The 19464-nt window shown below is 38.4% G+C and overlaps 2 protein-coding genes across 2 annotated transcripts; both read left to right on the forward strand.

Moving 5' to 3' along the window:
* The first annotated feature begins 39 nt into the window (after positions 1-39).
* On the forward strand, positions 40-8577 carry LOC110048214 (haloacid dehalogenase-like hydrolase domain-containing 5). The gene is made up of 8 exons (XM_020754002.2): positions 40-568; positions 1329-1441; positions 3830-3926; positions 4410-4446; positions 4815-4989; positions 5416-5461; positions 5761-5897; positions 6535-8577. The coding sequence occupies exons 1-8, from the start codon at positions 248-250 to the stop codon at positions 6881-6883; spliced, it is 1275 nt and encodes a 424-aa protein (XP_020609661.1). The 5' UTR covers positions 40-247; the 3' UTR covers positions 6884-8577.
* Positions 8578-11918: 3341 nt separating this feature from the next.
* On the forward strand, positions 11919-13621 carry LOC110048215 (uncharacterized). The gene has a single exon (XM_020754004.2). The coding sequence runs from the start codon at positions 12230-12232 to the stop codon at positions 12971-12973; it is 744 nt and encodes a 247-aa protein (XP_020609663.1). The 5' UTR covers positions 11919-12229; the 3' UTR covers positions 12974-13621.
* The last annotated feature ends 5843 nt before the right edge of the window (positions 13622-19464 follow it).

Below are 19464 nucleotides of genomic sequence, written 5' to 3' on the forward strand. Positions count from 1 at the left end.
CATATAACGGGGGTTTCCGAAACTAGTCGACAAACTAGTCGACAATTAATCGGAGAAAAATCTCCCATCATTCTATCCGTCCCAAGCGGAAGACGCCCGGTAGATTTCCTTGCCTGTTTTGAAAACTTTGAAACCTCTTGCACATGAGAGGTAAAATCTTTAGTTTTCAAATTTTGTTAGGAGCAGTATTTTTGAAGAATCCCTCTACGTTAAGATTCTTCGGCGCTTTTTCGGATCAGTCCCAACGATGTCTGTGTCTTGTGTGACATCACGTCGTGTCCTGCAATCTTTTGCGCCAAAATTGCGTAATGCGCCACGGTCTTGTGTAGTTCGTTCTCTCTGTGAGAATCCTACTCCAAGACCGTTACCAAAAGCGGCGGTACAATCCTTCGGAGTTTTGTTGGATATCGACGGAGTCCTTGTAAGGGGCCGGAATGCAATCCCTGGGGCAAGAGAAGCTCTGGAAATGCTACAACAGGCGGACATTCCTACAGTATTTCTGACGAATGCCGGGTCTGAGTCTGAAAAGGAAGCTGCTGAACGCCTTTCTGATAAGACTGGCTTTGAGGTAATCGCATGAACCAATTACTGTGTTTTCATTAAAATCGGGGATGGGTTGCTGGGTCAAGATCAAATGAGATATTGGGACATTCCATTTTTTATCCGCACCCCTCTTGGTTGGGGGAGGGGGAAGAGGTGCTGATAAAAAATGGAGTTTCCCATTCAGTGATGGGCTGGGGTGGGGGTGGTAGGTGGTCTTAAATAACTCCCCCTGATTACTTAGTGTTTCCTGCCTCTTTGGGCTTCTTTTTAATAAGATAGCTTGCAATGTTATAAAAATATTTTTCCTGTTTATCTCAATTCCTCCAAGCTGGGGAATCCCACTTGTCTTGTGCACATTCCCTTTTCTTGTGTCATGTGGATAGAGTTCAGACATTAAACCATGTTGCATGTTTGAATGTCAGAACTAGCTATGTCACTGTTTGGGAATTATTTGGGATATTGGGAGAATCACACTTACAGTGAGCTTATCCTTTTCATCCTGGCTGGGACATTAGACTGCGATCAAACCCAGCTTCTGAACCCTGCCCTGTGCTTTTTAGCCTATACTTCACTCCATGAGAGATCCATTTCTTCCAGCTTCTTCAACACTGTTCTCCACCAGGTGGTTTTTGGATGGCCTCTCATTCTTTGCCTATAGGTAGTTGGGGTTACAGGGTTGGGAGGATCATAGAATGCATTTAAGAAGACCATGATATCCCATACTAATATATCTCAGATCCCCACAGCAAAACATTGTAAATGGAGTACTTTTATTTCACTTGAAGGTACAAGAAGAACAGATGGTTTTGTCACATACACCATTAAAAATGTTTGACTGGCTACACAACAAACATGTTTTGGTATCTGCACAAGGAAATATGAAAGAAATTCTCCAAGGGTATCCTTTTAGAAATATTTATGTCACAGAAATCTTTTACATCATGGCAATAAAAACATCAGTGTACATCTGTTTCACCTGGTAATATCATCCCAGTGTCACATATGTTAACCAATGATGCCACCTGCTTAGTTTAAAACTGTTTAAAACCTCACTGAATGGGATCTTTTTTTAGTACACTATACATGTGAATTAGAGAAAGTTTTATTACATAGGTTTTTTATTGTAGACTAGTTAATTAGTTCGTTAGTTAATGTAATGTAATGTTAGTTAATGTATTCCTACTAATATAGTTAATTTATTCTTTGTAATTTTTTACACGACTCCTAGCAAGACCATTTTTATGGTAAGACTTCGTGTTTTAAATAAAGATTGATTGATTTGCTTGATGTCAAAGTCTTTCCTGAACTTTAAAATAATATTAATACTAGATATAAAATATTGGACACCATAATATTCTTAATCACCTAGTTTTAACTGCATTTGAATACTAAAAAAAAGAAATAATTTCTCAAGTTTGACGCAAATCAATTGTCTCCAAGGCCATAGGCAGAAAAAAGTTATGACTGAGGTAATATTGTCCCTGAAAAATTATGACTGAGGCAACGTCCATTAAATTCTCTTCCTAGGTATATACACTGTAGGGTCTCATAATTATGTCAAAAATTAGTTTATTTATTTGTTCATTTATTTTGTCCCCGAAAATGATTTTGCAGGCACCATAATCAAGCTACAGGGTAACCATACCAGAATGTTGCTTCAAATATTATATACATTTACATTTAAACCCTTCTTTATGAGGCCCTGTTAGGGGGGTACCCATGTCCCCTGTCTGAAATTCACCACCAGCCATGTCGGCATTTCACAAGATTCCTATGTCGCCTGTCGGAATTTCGTCTCAGAAGAGTTGTGTCAGGAAATTTGACCTTGTTCGATTAAAACGAAGCTACACGCACAACACATCGTAATACCTTTGTTTATTAAAAAAAAACCGACATAGTGCTCTCAAGTCTCACACATTGAGCATGAGGCTCATGCAAACGAATTCAATCTTGTGCTCTTACACTGAAACTATTATTTCTTACGTATTGAAGGTTCCTTGCTGTTTTAGTTAACTACATATATAATTAAGTATCTCTTTGGATATAATTTACTTCTTGTAGGCTTTGCACTTGCTTCGAACATTTTTCAGCACTAGAAATTCTTATGCAAAGCCAGCATTTCTCCGGTCAGTGGGTTTAATGATTACTTTATGGTTACTTTTAAAGCATCACATTTCGACTCAGAATGAAGGAAAAGACTTCTTAGCTACTTCAATTTTTCAAAATTTTCTAAGGGGCTGGGGGTATGTTGGGGGGGGGGGGGGGGCATATTGGGGGCATGCTTTCTAAGGGCTTGGGCATGCTTTCGAGCATTGAAGTTGCTAACCTTCTTGGGGATGTGGGGGCATGTTCCCGCCGGGAAATTTTGAAATTTAGATGCTTAGAATTGCTATTTTCAGCCATTTTCCAGTCAGTATTTGGACCTAAAGTACAATCGAACCTATGACTATTTTTACCATGTTTATGTTTAACAACCGTTCTTTAACTCAAAATCTCAACGGCCTCAGTTAGATAATCTCTCCTATCTATAATCTTCCTTTGAATTTGGCGTAACCCTTATCTTCTGCTGAAGATGAGAAGACCTTGGCAGCTTTCCCCTGTCTCTCTTTTCCTTCCATAATGCCATTTGTTGATAATACAGCTTGATATTCTTTTACTGGTGACCCACTAATAAAAATATGAAGCAGACGGTCGAAGATCTCTTTCTTTTTTCCTTAAGCGTGTTTTTAGGCGTTTTAGGGCACTGCTCACTCAGCTGAGAGTGAGAAAAAATACTCAGCAATGACGGACTCGATTTATTTGACGTGGACGTTTTAGCATACATAAGAAAGCCTGTGTTTTCGGGTGTGTTTCACGATCCATTGACATCGCGCGTGAGAGAGGAAAACACATTTAAAAGTCTGGAAATTCGTCTTCACTTCAACTCAGACGTTTAAAACAATCGATACATTCTCAGTTCCGAAATTCGTTGTCGGTCTATCTTGCCATTGGTGTCGCTTTCCCTATTTCGCTGGAGTAGTCTGTCATTCGTTGCCAATTCAAAGCTCTCATGTCGCCATTTCAAGGCCACGTTGCTTGTCGGAATTTAACCCTAACAGGGCCTCCTTTATATATAGTTTAACCCAGGATTTTAACTTCTCTATTATATGGGAAACCTTTTTACCGGCTAGGTCCACCCTCCTTTCAAATAGATACTGTGGTTGACATTAAGTCAAAAGGATGTGTCTTGGCAGTGAGCAAGATATGGATGATTGTACTTTTCCTTAATTCTTATAATTAAAACTAGATATGGGTTTACTAATGTTTCTGATATACAAGATTTGAAAAGAGCCTATCCTTTACTAGACATGGTGGATAGAGAAACAAGATATGACAATGCTAATGTATGTACAGTGCTAGTACAATTTTAGAATTATTTGTCAATCAAAATGTTTTATTTATTGAGTAATAGAATGCAATAGAGTGGTTTTTATTTGAGTGTCAAAATGTAATATTGGTTTTGCACTACTATGCTACATGATTACATGGACCTTAAAAACCTCACGTCACTTTTTTGTCTAATCAGAAGTGAGACCAAAACCAATTACTACTGACTCAATTGAACGCGTTTTCCCATACTAAGTGTCAGTTTCATCTATTTACTTTGAGTTTTGATTGGTTCACTGGACTGGGGTTTGGACTGGCTCTGCCCTTTGTGATTGGCTGATTGAGTGATTAGGTGCTGTGGTTCTGGTTTTATGGCACTCAAAAATTATTGAAAACCATTCTATAAAACAAAGTATTATTCTATACGGATTTGTATTATCAGACTGTCTCACCATATCAAGCACACCCTAATGGCTTGTTCCAATCTTTCTTCATTTCAGCTTGATAATGCTGGCAAAGAATTTCCACCCATTGAAGGTATAGTGCAACCTGTCCTTACTGCCACCTCATTACTGGACACATTTTCTTTCTTTTAGGAACAAGGACAAAAGTTTATTCAGTAATGTTTTTAGTTAGAGTCCTTAAAAAAAAATGACAGGAATTTTGGTGGTGCATTGGTGGTCAGATTGATACAATATTTCATGGTCTCATTGTGGGTGAATACATTTGCATGTATAGGGAAACTTAGCCCGAGAATCACAATTTAGTAACTTTGCAGTAATAACTTTGTTCTCCCTTCAGGACAGTAGAAAGAGTCAAAGATAACTAAAAGACTGTTGAGTTTTTTTGAAATCCAGACTTACATGTACATGTATTGCCTTTCTATTTTCCTCTTCACTTTATAGCTGTGCTGTTACTTGGTGAGGCAGTAAGATGGGAAACAAATCTGCAGTTAATTATTGATCTTCTCATCACAAATGGTCGTCCATATTCCAGTCCAGTTTCCCCACCAAAGGAACACATTCCTGTCATTGTAGCAAACACTGATTTAATCTACATGTCAGAAGCTCCCTTAGCCAGGTATTAAATCAATTGTAATTATTATTTTTGGTAGGGTTCCTGCAATCTTGATAATCTACTTTTCCTCAAATTACCACAACTCTTATCACCCGAGACCTACTCCCATCTGGCCTCCCCATAGATCAGTTGGTAGAATGCTCAAGGTTGATCTAATCTAATCCCATGCGTAGATATAGTATCACTGATGACTGATTTCCAAAACAACAAGCACCAAAGATAAAGACATCTAGACTAGGAGGGATCCAGGTTATCTTCCCCAGGGAAATATTTTGGATTGTAACTCCCTAAAGTCTCCTTACCTGGGTATCTAACCCTCTCTGAAAAATCTGAATGATTTCGATAAAGTGGTGGAAACCGGTAAGGATCTGCTCCTGTGGCCTTATTATCCAAATAATATATTAATTTATTGTTATATTTTAATCATAGATTTGGTCATGGTGCTTTCTTGCTGAGCCTGGAAAATCTTTACAAGGTGCAGTTGTAGTAAATTTACGTACATGTTTAATCATTATCTCCATAATGCTTTCAGTCCTCAGAGCATAAACTAATACTCAGGTTCAAGATCAGTGAATTATTTTGTCCATTCTGCATTGTGGATGTGTGGTGTTCATTATCATTATTAATTTTATCTCCACACATTAGATAGGGAAGACTTCTCTAGATCGATCAAAATGTCGTTAAAAGTGCATTGAATTTGATTTGCTATAAGTGATAATCGACTATTTAGCTGTATGATGTTAATACAATGTGCATTTTCAATTTCTTTTTCAGAAATTGACTGGTCAAGAATTAATTTACACAGAGTTCTTGGGCAAGCCTTATTTGACAAACTACCAGTATGCAGAATATTGCCTTAACCAAAACAATGGAGGCACATCAGGCAACATAAAATCATTATATGCAGTTGGGTAAGTATGTACATGTACTTGGCTATAGTTTTTCTCCGAGTGCTCTGGTTTTCCTCCCTTCACAAAACCAACATCTCCAAATTCCAATAACTTTGACCGGACTAGAGGACACAAATGAAAACCAGCTAAGGCCAATGTATTTTCAACTCTGAACATTGTAATTTTTTAACTACATTCATGTAATACTTATGTGGTTTTCTGGTTTCTGAGTTTGCCATGGTATTTCCTTATGACTTTAAAATTATGACTTTATAATTATTATTAAGTCATAATTTTAAAGTCATTATAAAGAAATGCCATGGCAAGCTTGAATGTTTGATCTTTGAAATGCTGTGGATCAAGGAGAAAAGACCAGAACTGAACACGCAAGCGGATTTCATTCGGGCGAAACTTTATACCTGAATCCATGTCACCTTTGCTTATGTATTTCCTCACATCCTAATTTCTATAAATATGCCTTGCTATTATTTTTAATTAGACAGTGATGACCTGAAGTCGTCGATATGTCATGTTACTTTACTTTCACCAGTTTTCTTGCTTAAAAAAATTATAAAAGCCACAAATTTTAAACTTGTGACTGTCAGTGCAATGAAGTCAAAAACTTTCAATCAATTGTTTTTTTGTTTTCTTTTCTCAGAGACAATCTGGATACAGACATTTATGGAGCAAATTTATGCCATGAGTACTTGAAGGTATTTCATAAAACTAGTGGAAACAATGGTGAAAAACAACTGAAAAGCTCCTGCCATCAGTCAAAACAAAATGGGATTAACTGGTTGCCTGAAGTAAAAAGCGTAGAATCTATTTTAGTTCAAACTGGAGTGTCACAGCAAGATGACAGCAAACTCACAAATGGCGATGGAGCAAGATTTCTACATCGTGACACTGTCTATCTTCCTCATTTGAGAAGGGCAAATCATGTCGTGGAAAATATTGCTGAAGCAGTTGAACTCATTTTAAAACAAGAACAAGAAAGTTCCGTTTGACTACAACGGTGTGTTATATGATGTTGCTGTGTGACATTTTTGTTTTGTTACTGCTGTGTATATCAATATTACATGGGCCTCTGAGTTATGTCAGGGTACACTGTATTTGAAGTAAAATATTTGTTCTAAAGCTAATTTTTGTGAGTGCTGCATAGGCTTGTCTTTGAATCCCAATTGGACTTCATTAGGCTTAAAAAAGCTCCCTTTATTTTGAGGGAAAAAAATTGAATGAATGTGATACATTTTCTGGACACTGTACATTGGATCCCAGATCCAATACAACTATTTATATTAGTTTTTTAGCAACTGAGATATTATGTTCATGGTTGTTTTAACCACGTACATGTTCATATGTCAGACTGCTGAAAGTTTAGCCAAAGTTTGCTTAAAATCCACCATTTTTTATGACTAAAATACAGTATAGTGGTCACTGAAGCATATGTTGTAGTTATTGTACATCTCTAAATACAGTCAGAAGGCTTGACAAGGTACATGTAAATTAGCAATCATGTTTCACTTTGGATTTTTTTGAAAATACTTGAAATCAAAGTTAAAGATGTCACATATCAATAGTCTTAATTTTATTTATTTACAGCAAATATTAGAAAACTATTCCATTTTGTGAAGAATCTGAAAATTAACTTTGATTGAAAGGCAACATTTTTATTCTTTTAACCTCGACTGCAACCAAATTAGTGTAAAGTAGAATAATTATTTGTCATTATATACTGTTGTGTGTACTTAACAACATTTTAAAGATTATTTCAAGCATATTATTTATCAGGAAAGAATCCTGCAAAATCAATCATTTTAGGTGTCAGTCTGTCTCTAGGTAAACATGTTTATCAATTTTTATGAATAACTCAGTATTATTATCACAACAATAACATATACCCATGGCTAGAACATTATTCAATTTGTTACAACATTAACAATGTTAGCATTCCTGAGGAACATTCGTTTTTGCTGAAATAGTATAAATATATTCTCAATTTAATAGATTTCCACTGATATTGTGTCAAGTGGAAAAGGTATTGTTATAGAGGTTTTGCATGGCAACCATGTTGCACGGCAGGAACAATGGACACTTTCTCCTATGGGGAAAAAATGTTCTTTCTAATGCAAAACATTTTCATTGCTCCTGCCATGCAAAACCTCTATGGTTACATCTCTTTAATATATACTTGAATGACTATTACATTTGACTGTCTATAGACTGGGTTTTTAGATTTCATGCATGGGATGTAAGTTTCTTTTTTTAATCTATTGAATGTGTATAGTATATAACATTAGACTTAAATGCATATTTACTGATATTAATGTCTTAGTCTTGAAAGAAATCAACTTGAAATCTTGTTTCCTCAGGAAGAATTTTTATTTTACAGGTATATTCACATGTAATTTTTATTTATTTATTGCATTGAGTTTGATTATACCACTTAGCATAAGAAGCAAATAACAAAATATTAATATCCTGTGTTTATTTTTGAGGGGGGTGAAATTGTTTCTTTTTAGTATCATTTTGCCATTTGGAATTTTTTGAGTAGGAAAATGACTGACTGGGCTTTTGTTTGGGCCAGAATAAAGGCCCTATAAATGGGTTGGCTGTAAGGTGGGGATCACTGTAGTAAATTCTTTAGATGTCTGACAAATGTGTGAAGTGTCGAAGTGAATAAATGAGTGAGACTAACAAATATATGAATTAAACTTTTAATGTGTGTTGTGAAGTTAACAGACTTATAAACAAAATATCAATAACTCAATACACATGCAACAAAGCTCATTGGTTCAAGATTTGTAAAAAAAATTATGACTTTTGTTACTCCATTTGTTTGCAATATCAATTGTAAGAAGTTGGTCATACATCAAGACCATCTGTACTGAAGCTGTTGATTTTCTTCTCATCACCTGCCTGTGTCCACACATTTCAGGACTAACCATTTAACGTTCTATAGATAAAAGTTGCAAGATTCTTATGCAATGTTCACAGTGGTTTCCATCCTACATCCCAAACTAAACATCCTGTTTTCCAGTATGATCTTTGCTATTAATTTAATTTTGTATGTATTTAGGCAAAATGACCACCAATTAGCAATGAGTGTATAAAATGCTCTACTAACGGAACCTTTTTGCATATTTAAAAAAAAAGGTTTGTGCTCACTTTTCACACTTATCATCATGTACCTCTTATAACATCCAAGTTGCCATGGAGATTAAATCTTTATGGAAAAGAATTATTGTTTGAACCCTAGGACTCAACTTTAGTCTTAGGCTCTGTCTTGTTTGGTATACTTAGAACACAACATTGTGTCTAAGATTCTAAACAAACTTACTTTGCAACTTTGTTAACTTATGCTCTGATGTTAAGATGTGAGCAATGGCTGTTTACAAACCCCCTGTGTTTTGTTTATTTTAAGAAAAATTCTCTCCTGAGAACAGGAAAAGATCTGTCAAGTTTCTTAAGTACAAAACTTAGACTCTGTCATAAAAAGATGCTCTGATCACCAGGTTAGGAATCCCAGGGGAACTGTATTAATTCAGGGACTGTATCCCTCTGTTTCACATCAGCTAAATTTTGTGACTTGGAATCCATCAGGTCCTGGTTGGGATTAGAGACTGCCTGACGGGCGCCCAGAATGTCTGCTTAGCAAAATGGACCAGTGTGTAAATTGATCTTAATCCTCGGTAAACTTTTAAAACCATCCTGCCTCTTTTCCATTGTTCTATTGTATATTTTTCAGATTTTCTTTCGATCTTTAGTCTGAATACCCTGATTAAAAATGAGACAGAGATAGGTTTTATTCTATTCAGCGCGCGAGGCTGCCTAGCGGATATAAAGTTTTACATCATCTACCAGACTCTGTTACGCCGAGAATGGCGCAGTCTCGCATTGCGTGACTAACCGGCGACGACGTGCGCTCGATGACGTCATAAGTCGATGAGACAATAGATTGGCTATTTGCGTCACGGAAAGTTATGTTTCAGCCGTCAGTAAGTTTCAACGCAATGGACTTGATAGAAGCAATAGGCCAGTTGCAAGCAAACAGGGGATTCCGGTTTACACAACGGCATCGAAAAACGCTTCTGTTTTTTTTTTAAACCGTGTGTTCTTGCATGATTTTTGCAACTGTCTACGTCTTCATTTATTTTAAAGTTCCAGATCGAAGAAACAGACAAAAGACCGCGAGATAATTTAATTTCAATTACTGTTAATAATGTTTTATTAAACTTTGGACACAAACAAACAAAAAACATTAATTTTGGTTCGCAATTCAATCCTACGATTCAATTTTTTAGTCTCGTAAATCATCTAGCTGTCTCGCATTTGGTGTTATTCTCATTTCTCGTCATTGCGTTGTCAATCGGACTGCGTATATGGCAAACTTTTCAATTCAACCCACACATGGTAGTCATGCGGGCCTATGCTCGCCGCTCCAGTGATTCGCGATGTCGCACATGGTCCATGCGTCAGTCGTTTTAACTTTCAAGAGTCGAGTATTCGCAAACGCTGTCAGTTTATGCACGTGAAATCTTGGCACAGTTTTTTTCGTACGCGTGGCGTCTTCGTAGGTGTGTCCAAACTGAAACGCGACGCAACAATGTCAAGTATCACAAACACGCCTCAACACCAACGGGTCGCGAGAATTTTCTCTTGATGTAAACTCGCGTACTTAGCAAAATTATAATATCAGCTGCCAAGAAGGTATTACTGCTTGCCGAAGTTTAGTTTCCAGGGCCTTCTAAGTCAATCTCGATTCTTCTTGCATTCGAGTTTTATAATAAAAGCAATTGGTAGGCGTATTAACCGGTAACAAGGCAATTTTAATTCTGGCATTCTGTCAAAGTTTTGTGTGTTTAACGCGCGCGGCAAACTAATGGATATTTTCCTTTCATAAAATAATCTACACCCAGATCATAACTTCGGCGTGGTTGCTATTTTTATCGTTTGTAGCCGATAAATATCGCCTTATCAGTCTTGCAAAGATTCTTATATCTTGAGACACGGGGGTTAGAGTCAGTTTACAGGAAAAATCGTACCTAAACTACTTGCCCCCAAACGCGTCTTGTAAAGGACGAAATGTTAATTGTGCAAATGGAATCTGACTTGTCTTTTGACTGGGTTGAAATAATTTGATTGGACAGCATTTGTAGCAAGGCGCGTGCTAGTTACCTATTTTAGAATAACAAATCTCTACACGCGGGTTTACACTTGATCGCACTTCCAAGTTCGCAACTTTGTCAAGCACAGTTGTGTTTGTCCCCAGACGACTGAATGACACTTTTCTGCGGTTTATTTGCTGGTTGCCGACACAAAAGAACTCTGTTATCGCACTGTATGCCTTGACCTGCTCCAGGTGAAGATCGGATCCCTGGTTGCTACGGTGTTCATAACCTGCTAAGCAATTATGATAAACATGTAGGCGTGACAGATTTGATGTTTTTCAAATGAAAAAAAAGGGACAACCGACGAAATCACCACCACCAGCCACACTGATTCAATTCAAAATGTTTTTGTGGCAGTAGATAATTTGCTCTATTCTTTCCAAGAAACACACATTCCAAATCTTTTTTGAAGGTTATGTCAAGTCGTAAAGGGATTTAACTTCAGTACTGTAGTGCGCGTCCCTTGGGGGTTGCCGGTGGCTCACGCCTTCATTTTGAGGTGTAAACAAAGTTGTTTTGCACGAAAAGCCCTTTAAGTGAAGGGTGGTATTCCGACCGACAATCATTCCGCCCTTTACCGAAGTCGTTTTACATCTTCCGCGTCATTTCGTAGTCCGGAATTACTCTTCGGAGGGCAACTTAGCAAAGGAAATTTGAATTTCCGATATCTCGACCCAAATACTTGAAAGGTCGTCAAGACAAAAAATATCTATTTATGTTTGTCAATTTCAGCACGTGTACCTTTTGGTTATTGAATTCACGAGCCAATCGCTGGGCAGAAATTAGCATTAATTAGCTTAGTAGGGTTTTGTTGGCCCCGCCTCCCAAAGCACGGAAACGGTTCTTTTGTTGTCATTGAGCGGAAACAAAACCCACTTTCAACCATACCCAGCTGTTGCCGTCATTTAAAAATATTCATACTCGAGGATTCGCACATGAATTGTACATAAGCTTCTGCGCTGGTTCGCGGTAAGATCTACGTCCGTAGATCGACATCGTTTTTGTGGACTGTGTTCCGCTTAGGATTTCAGTTACCCTTAACTCTGTCTGACTTGGTCACAAGTTATTCCTGTGATTTAAAGAGCGGAGAATCGCCAAAGGATATATTCGCCGGAAATTTTTCGTGGGATTGCGTTCGATCGTCTGGTAATACACAAGCGCCGATTTGAAGTTTGAAGCGAAATGGGAACTCAAGCTTTCTTTTCTCCCAGCGTCGCCTTGGACACTCTCTCGGCCGCGAGATGTTTACTCGATATGTCAAAAATTTTTCCAAAGAAACCTGCCCCAGTGTATTCTGAAAACTCGTCGTCGTCGCCTCTGTTGATGTTCGCAAAAATCTTGGCTTCCATGGAGGAGGAGTGCTTTATGATAGAGAAACATTCTTGCCTTTCGGACTCTTCAAAGCAGACGTCGAACGTCAAGATAGGACCCGGGTTCGGCGTACATTTTAAGGAAACAGAGCGGGAAAAATGCACGCTAGATGTAACCCCGAAGGACAGTGCTAGCGTTACGCGACGCGATAACGACGACACGCCCTCTGAGCCCAGTGAACTGATCACGAAACCAAAACAAAAAACCCGGCGACGAAACGCACGGAGAAAGAGCGAGCAAGAGAAGAAAACTCACGTCTGTCAGTACCCTGGTTGTGATAAAAAGTACGGCAAGAGTAGCCACCTGAAAGCGCACCTTCGCACGCACACGGGAGAACGTCCATTTCACTGCACTTGGATAGGTTGCGAAAAAAAGTTTGCTCGCTCCGACGAGCTCGCCCGTCATTACCGCACACATACGGGTGAGAAACGGTATGTCTGTGGGATCTGTAGCAAGCGTTTTATGAGAAGCGATCACCTTTCGAAGCACGCGAAAACACACGGATTGAAGTCCCGCAAAGAACTAAACAGACCCACAAACCCAATGTTCTTTTGAAACGGAACGCGTTGGTTGCGCGCTTGAAGGACAGCACGACAACTCATCGCTGCCTTTGAAGGAGAGCCACGCGTGGGCTTGCGTGCTAACTTGACTGCTGCTCAGTTACGAGAACTGTGCAGTAACAAATACAACCGCAGGGGACATTTTACCAGAGTTTAAAATAGATCAAAAAAAATTATTAGAGCTTGTAGCTTCTTAAATTACCCTTGTTCCCCCAGACTAGTATTTACACACATGAGATCGCCCAGTGGTATTGACAATTGATTTTATATATTTTATTATAATTTTTATGAACAAGAATACTCGGTGATCGAGACGCACTTCACCATCAATTTTAATCTTGAGCTTCACAGAATTCAGGAAATAATTTTGTAGATTGAATAGGTGTTTGTTACACCCTTTTGTAAATTAAAAATAATTTTTTTCGTGAAAGGCAAAATTTTTCAATCAGGCTTTTAGCATGTTTAATGAATTCAGCTGGACTGGATCCGAAATAGTTTGGTGCTGCTTACATCTTTTTATTTTAAAACTTCAAATAACAAGACCTGACACACTAAGTTAATAAAAAATCTTGGCTGATTTTATGGCATAAATACTTGTTGTTAATCTACCGATTTTTTTGTAAATAACAAAGAAGTTCTAAAAGTTGTTGACTCTGTCCTCTTCTATTACGCAATATAGTGCGCGCTACGCGGGGCTGCTTTTGTAAACAACTATCATCATTACATTCAAGCGAATGGCTTGAAATCAATATTGCTGATCAACAACGTTATTCAAAGCCGTCATTCATTGCTCTAACCGGGCTTTGTTTCATAGTACAAGATCTTAAAACTCGTAGAATAGAGTTTCGCGCTATGACCGACAAGAGCTCTAAACTGATGAGCTGTTCGCTTGTCACTGAACATGCAAATTTTGATCTTGGAAGAAATGTCAAGGGCAAAGGACCCACGTATAAATTACAATAAGCAAACTAGTTGAATATAACAAAGAGCAGCTGTGAATGAACTGAATTAGATTGCACACGCCACAATCCTGGCAATGTTTGCCCCTTGCAGATTTTTAAAATGAACTTGTTGATCTTTTCGTTCGAGGTGTAATCGTTGATTTGAAATCAAGAAATGTTTAAAACTGCTAATAGCAGTTATTAACATTGTTTTGCTTTCGAAAAAAGAAAAAGAAAGAAAATAACCTAGGCATTAGGTTAGCAGTAAAAAGCGAGTCAGGTTTCTCTTAACTGTATGTAATTTTTCCTCAGTTAGATTTGCAAGACGATCTTGTGGTTTTTCTTTTCAAAGAACAAAAAACCTCTCACCAAACAATTGAAACTGCACGAAAATAGCTCCCTCGGGCCGGTTCAAGGTCAGACCACTCTTGATGAAGACTGTGTTACTTAGACACCTCAGTCATACAAGATTGACAAGAATGGTTGCATTAAACTCGTACTGTCGAAAATCAATACAATTTTTCAGTATTATTTCCGAAATTTTGAAGCCTTACATGAATGCCTTCAAAACAGAAAGGATCTTTCTTCTTTTGTTCAAAAAGTTAAACAATTCTCCCGCTGCATTTATACTCCATGCAGCTGCCGATTTTGAATAAAACAAACAAACTCGATATGCTTTTGGTAGATAAGACTTTAATATGGCTTTGCGCTAATGAATTTATCAGAAATTCGTAATAATTCTTAGAGAAAACATTTTGCGCCACCCACATGCATACTGTAAACTAGCATTTTCTCGGGGCTTTAACTATAAAACTCTAATGCCTTTGCCATTTTCATATTTGTCTACATTCCGATGTCAAAAAAGACCTATTCTGGCCTTTGTTTCGTATCTTGTATTTGAAGAAAGAGCTTTCTTTATATTGCACGATTGTTCACTGCAGCTGCCACGCGCCGAAGTTCTTTATCCCGTGAAATCTTCTTTGTCTTATTATTTAAATATGCGAACTTTGTCCCGTTCGAACATAATCTTCACTGTTCCTGCTTCTTTAGCAAAAAGCACGTGTTTGGTAAGCCGCGAAAGTGTTTTTCACAAGTCGCAATTTTGTTGGTTTCCGGTGGTTGCATAAGCCGGCAAAAGTGTAAAATATCTTTTGGTTAACAAGAGAACATGGCTGCCATTTATTTCAAAACCAGCTGGGAACACCCCCTATGCCATTATTCCACAGGTGGCCGTTTTCTTCGAGCTTATGGCAAAGTCAGCAATGAATTCCGTTTTCAATTCGCGTGATATTGATTGTTTAACAGGTACTTCGTGGAGGATGCAGTAGTTAAGAAAGAAGCCATTGGAAGTTGCTCCGGCGACACTAAACAACTGTTATGTTTAAAATTAGCTGTGTGTAGAAGCCGCTCTTTCATATAAAATTTTGAAGTGTGTGAAATTTGAATTTTCTCTACCCATCTCGGAATGAGCAAAAATGACTTTTATTGCACAAATGCCTTAGTCTCGTAGCTGATCTTCAATAGTTCGAAGCGTACTTCTAACAGACAGTCGATTTTGAGAGCGCGGAAGGAATTTCAGTTTTAATCACGAGGAACGAATCAAGTTTGAGCAAACCTTTTGCACAATTTCCAGCCGTGCGCTTCACTTCTATTCGTTGCTGTCGCACTTGAGCGAACAAAGCGATCAACGACAGCCGTTCCACCTCGTCAGAAAAAGGCACTAATTAAAAATCGATTAGCTTTGTTAATGAGGGTGAAATAGCCGCCCGCTGTGGACCTTAGCGACTTCTAACAGTCACGTCGAGACACGAGGGCGTTCAAATCTACCCGTGCGTGAAACTGAGAAATTTCTTTAACACTCTTCCTTCAAAGTCGCTAGCTTCTGGGTTGTTTGAGCCTCAGTTTTGCTACATTTCGCATTCCCCGCTGAATTGAAATTTTTTTGTTCTTTGAAATTAAGGGCTTTTTAGGAACCAGTTAAAAATTTAAAAAGCAAGCTAGCCTCCGTTTAATGGTTTAAAGTGCGAATTGGCTACGTTAGGTCTATCGAAGGTTTATTCATGTTTCTTGGACGCAAATTATTTATTTAATGAATATTTTTACTCTGTAGGTATCTACTCTATCGGTCAGGAATAATTTTTAACCCTTGTTTGAATTCAATATTTCGGAGTTCAGACCGAATTTATTTCTTTTACTAAAATTTTTCTTTGTCTCTTGTCTCTGCAGATTAAAATTTTCAGTAACAAGAACTAGAGATAGTTTTTCGCTACAAGACAAGCGTGACGCACGCGATAGTGCTCGCGCGAAGCTTGCGTGTTACGCGTGGCAATCACGCGAGATTTATTTTGCCGTCAACTTCTTTTATATTGCAAACCTTCATAATATTGTCAACTTTGACTATTTGCACTTGAGGTAAGTCTCACATCAAAATGGTTGATGTAGTCATAAAATGAAATAGAATACGTGTTGTTCCATATTTTAATTCTTCAATTTTCAGGCGAAAGCTGAGAAGTACTTGAACTAAACACTTGCAAATTAGCGAAAAAATTCGTTGAACGTTTTTTTTAACCGGAGCAAAATTCTAGTCACGTCTTCCTTGTAAAAGTAATACGCACGTCATTGATCTTAGTAATTTAGCAATTATTAGGACAACTCTCACTTGAAAAATTGGCCAAGCGATAACTTAGGACAAGAATGAAATATGCCCAGCAGTTTAATTTTTCTTATTTAATTTTCATGATTTTCGTACAAGGGAAGTTTTGACTCTACGAAAAAGCGGCGGCGTTCTGCTTTTTGGGTGTGAAACTGTTGCGTGATATTATTCGTAACTCCGCAAAAAAGACGCAAGAATATGTTCGTTTATTTCTGTTAAGTGAAAACCTTAACAAGACAGAAGTTAATCAATTTGTGATGTCGTATTTCCGTCAACCATCACCCGATACAGAACGGCTTTTATTCATGTTATTGTACAAATCCACAACAGAAACCACCGTAAGAATCTCTGGGTTAGCCGTCAAAACCGACTTCCGCCTTTTAATTCAGAAGACCCCATTCCCGTGGAACGCATATGACGTATAATACGCTTCAGACGTCGGCGTCCACGTCTTAGAAGATTAATACATCCTATTTTACGTATTTGTCTCTAACGTTTTTCATGGCCTATAGGTTGTATGTCTTCCAATATAAATTACGTCAATGCTCATTAATTTTGTGACGACCTTCATCGACCTAGCCTCCTACGTAGACATTCTTTGATAAGAGCGCAATGGCAGTCAAGTCCCGCTTTTTCCCCTCCCCTTGTTTGGCCGAACTACACTTCCGCGGGAAGAGTAAACAGAAGGGGGTAATCTGCCCCAATTTGAATTGACCAATCAGGATTCAGTAGGCGGCAAAAACTGTACCATACTGACGTCAAACTCGTGTTAACAGGAAAGGCATTGAAGTCACTGGAGACGGCTTCAAATGCGATAAACTGCGGGTGTCTTGAAAGCAAAGACCCCCTAAGATCCCTAAGACCCCCAAAGACCCCCTAAGACCCAAAAACTTGAAAACAAAGACACCCCATTTTTTTTTACATATTTTTTTGGAGGGGGTGCGAAGGAGTACTCCTCTCTCCAATACCCCCGAAAGAATCGACCATCCTTGGAAAAAATCACCTTTTTCTGCGGAATGGGGAGGGGAGGCCATTCTTGTAATTTTTCATGTGTACAATAATCGGAACAGTTTAAATTAAAAGTTAAAGTCTTCTGTTTGTACTCTCTCTTCTTTTTGTCACTTCCCCCAAAACTGTCTTTCTCTGAGGGGAAGGGGTGGAGTTTTAAAAGATGTACCACCCTCCGTTCTTAATCTCCTGTGCACGAGGAGAGCACAAGGGTGCTAAACTGACAACTGTACTGTACTCAACCTCGCCCCAGCACTCTCTCCTTTTTCTTTCCACCCGACCTAAAGAACTTGTCTTTTTCGAAGGGGGTGGAGAGGGGGAAGAGAGGGAATTTGAAAATAGATCATCTTGGATTTTACAGCGCGTTCAAAGTTAACTAAAACAGTACAATACTCTGCTTTTCAAGGCTCAATTTGTGAAAAAGCTCACTCGAATCGACACGTAACTCTGTTCAGTCTAATTTTAGCTCACTGCTGTGATTAGCAACTTTGCACAGACATCGTGAGGCCGTGAGACTTTGTGAGGGGGAGTAGCCTGGCGTTAAACATTTTGTAGCCGGTGCCAGTGCTGTGCGTTACCACACGTGACCGAAAGTATACAAGAAAGTAGATCCTGCCTGAGGTCTTGGGCAGACTAAGTCATAAATCACTTGCCAAGGAATTTATACAGTGTCACAGTACACGTCTATTTAACTTTTATTAATCGCCTTGCATCGATCTCGCCTGTACTTCCTAACTTTTGGTCGTTACTAGTTTGTAGGGATTCCGGTCCCCACGGAGAAAAGATGAGTCAAATTGGATCTTTGGGCATTATTTGATACGTAAATGTTTCAGAAAATCGGGAAATTAAGTTCCCACGAAAATAAGTAACAATAAGGTAACTGAATCACATTCAACTGCACACACACCTAGATTATACATTTTCACGAAATTCATTTTATTGATGCCTTGTGTGTGTTTTTGTCAATTGGTGAAAAAAGTTTAATACCAGACAAGGGTAAATTATCTCGCTTGCATGCTCAGGGTTGAGCTTTTCTAATCCTTGCCGTTTAAAAAGAAAAACAATTACAAGAATGGCCGCCCCTTCTCCCCTCCCGATTTTTCCCGGAGGCACTGGGGAGAGGAGTACCTCCCACCCCCCAGCTATTTCTGCATATGTCCATAGGTTTTTGGTAATAAAGCTTTAAAACATCATAATAAAACGAATTCAAAACAAGGAAGGTTAGAGGGGAGCTTATATCCGGGAGTGCTTATAACCAGATTATTTTTTTGTTTACAATAAGTATAGGGGCCTATAACTGGCTTATAACCGTGGGTGGGGGTGTGGGGTGGGGCTTATAAGCGGCAGTATACGGGTATTCACAAAAATGGATTTATAATTCCAAAAACCATATCTGATTTTCAAAAGTGAAAAATGTGAAACATTTTGTGCGCGATTTTCCTTCGCGGTCCCTTGTCACATTTGTATTTAATTTGCCGCCAAAATTGGTCGCCCGCTTCCGTCAACTCGTTCGTCGCTCGTGAGTGTCACAAGGGATCACCAGGTAGGCTAATAGTTGTGTTATTTTGAGCAAAATATGTTATTCCTTGTCAAATTAAACCCAGAATTGTCGAGTTAACTATTCGAAGAGGTCAAAACAACTTTAGCATCGTTTTTGCTGTCGTTAGCTGCCAAGAAAAAGACCGTGATTAGAAAGCTTTAGCAAACCTCGACGGTAACGGCGGGGTTGTGCCACGGGTCAGGAAATGTTTAGGGAAAATAAATTCTTCATGGTCAGGGAAAAGTCTGGAAATTGTATTTTCAGTCAGGGAAAACCGAAATAATTTAACGTGGCTGATTTTGAAATACCACTGAAGGCTGGAAGAAACACGGTGAAGAAGGAAA

Source organism: Orbicella faveolata, unplaced genomic scaffold (assembly GCF_042242905.1).
Source record: "Orbicella faveolata isolate gen_17 unplaced genomic scaffold, um_ofav_v1 contig_26, whole genome shotgun sequence".
Classification (NCBI taxonomy): Eukaryota; Metazoa; Cnidaria; class Anthozoa; order Scleractinia; family Merulinidae; genus Orbicella; species Orbicella faveolata.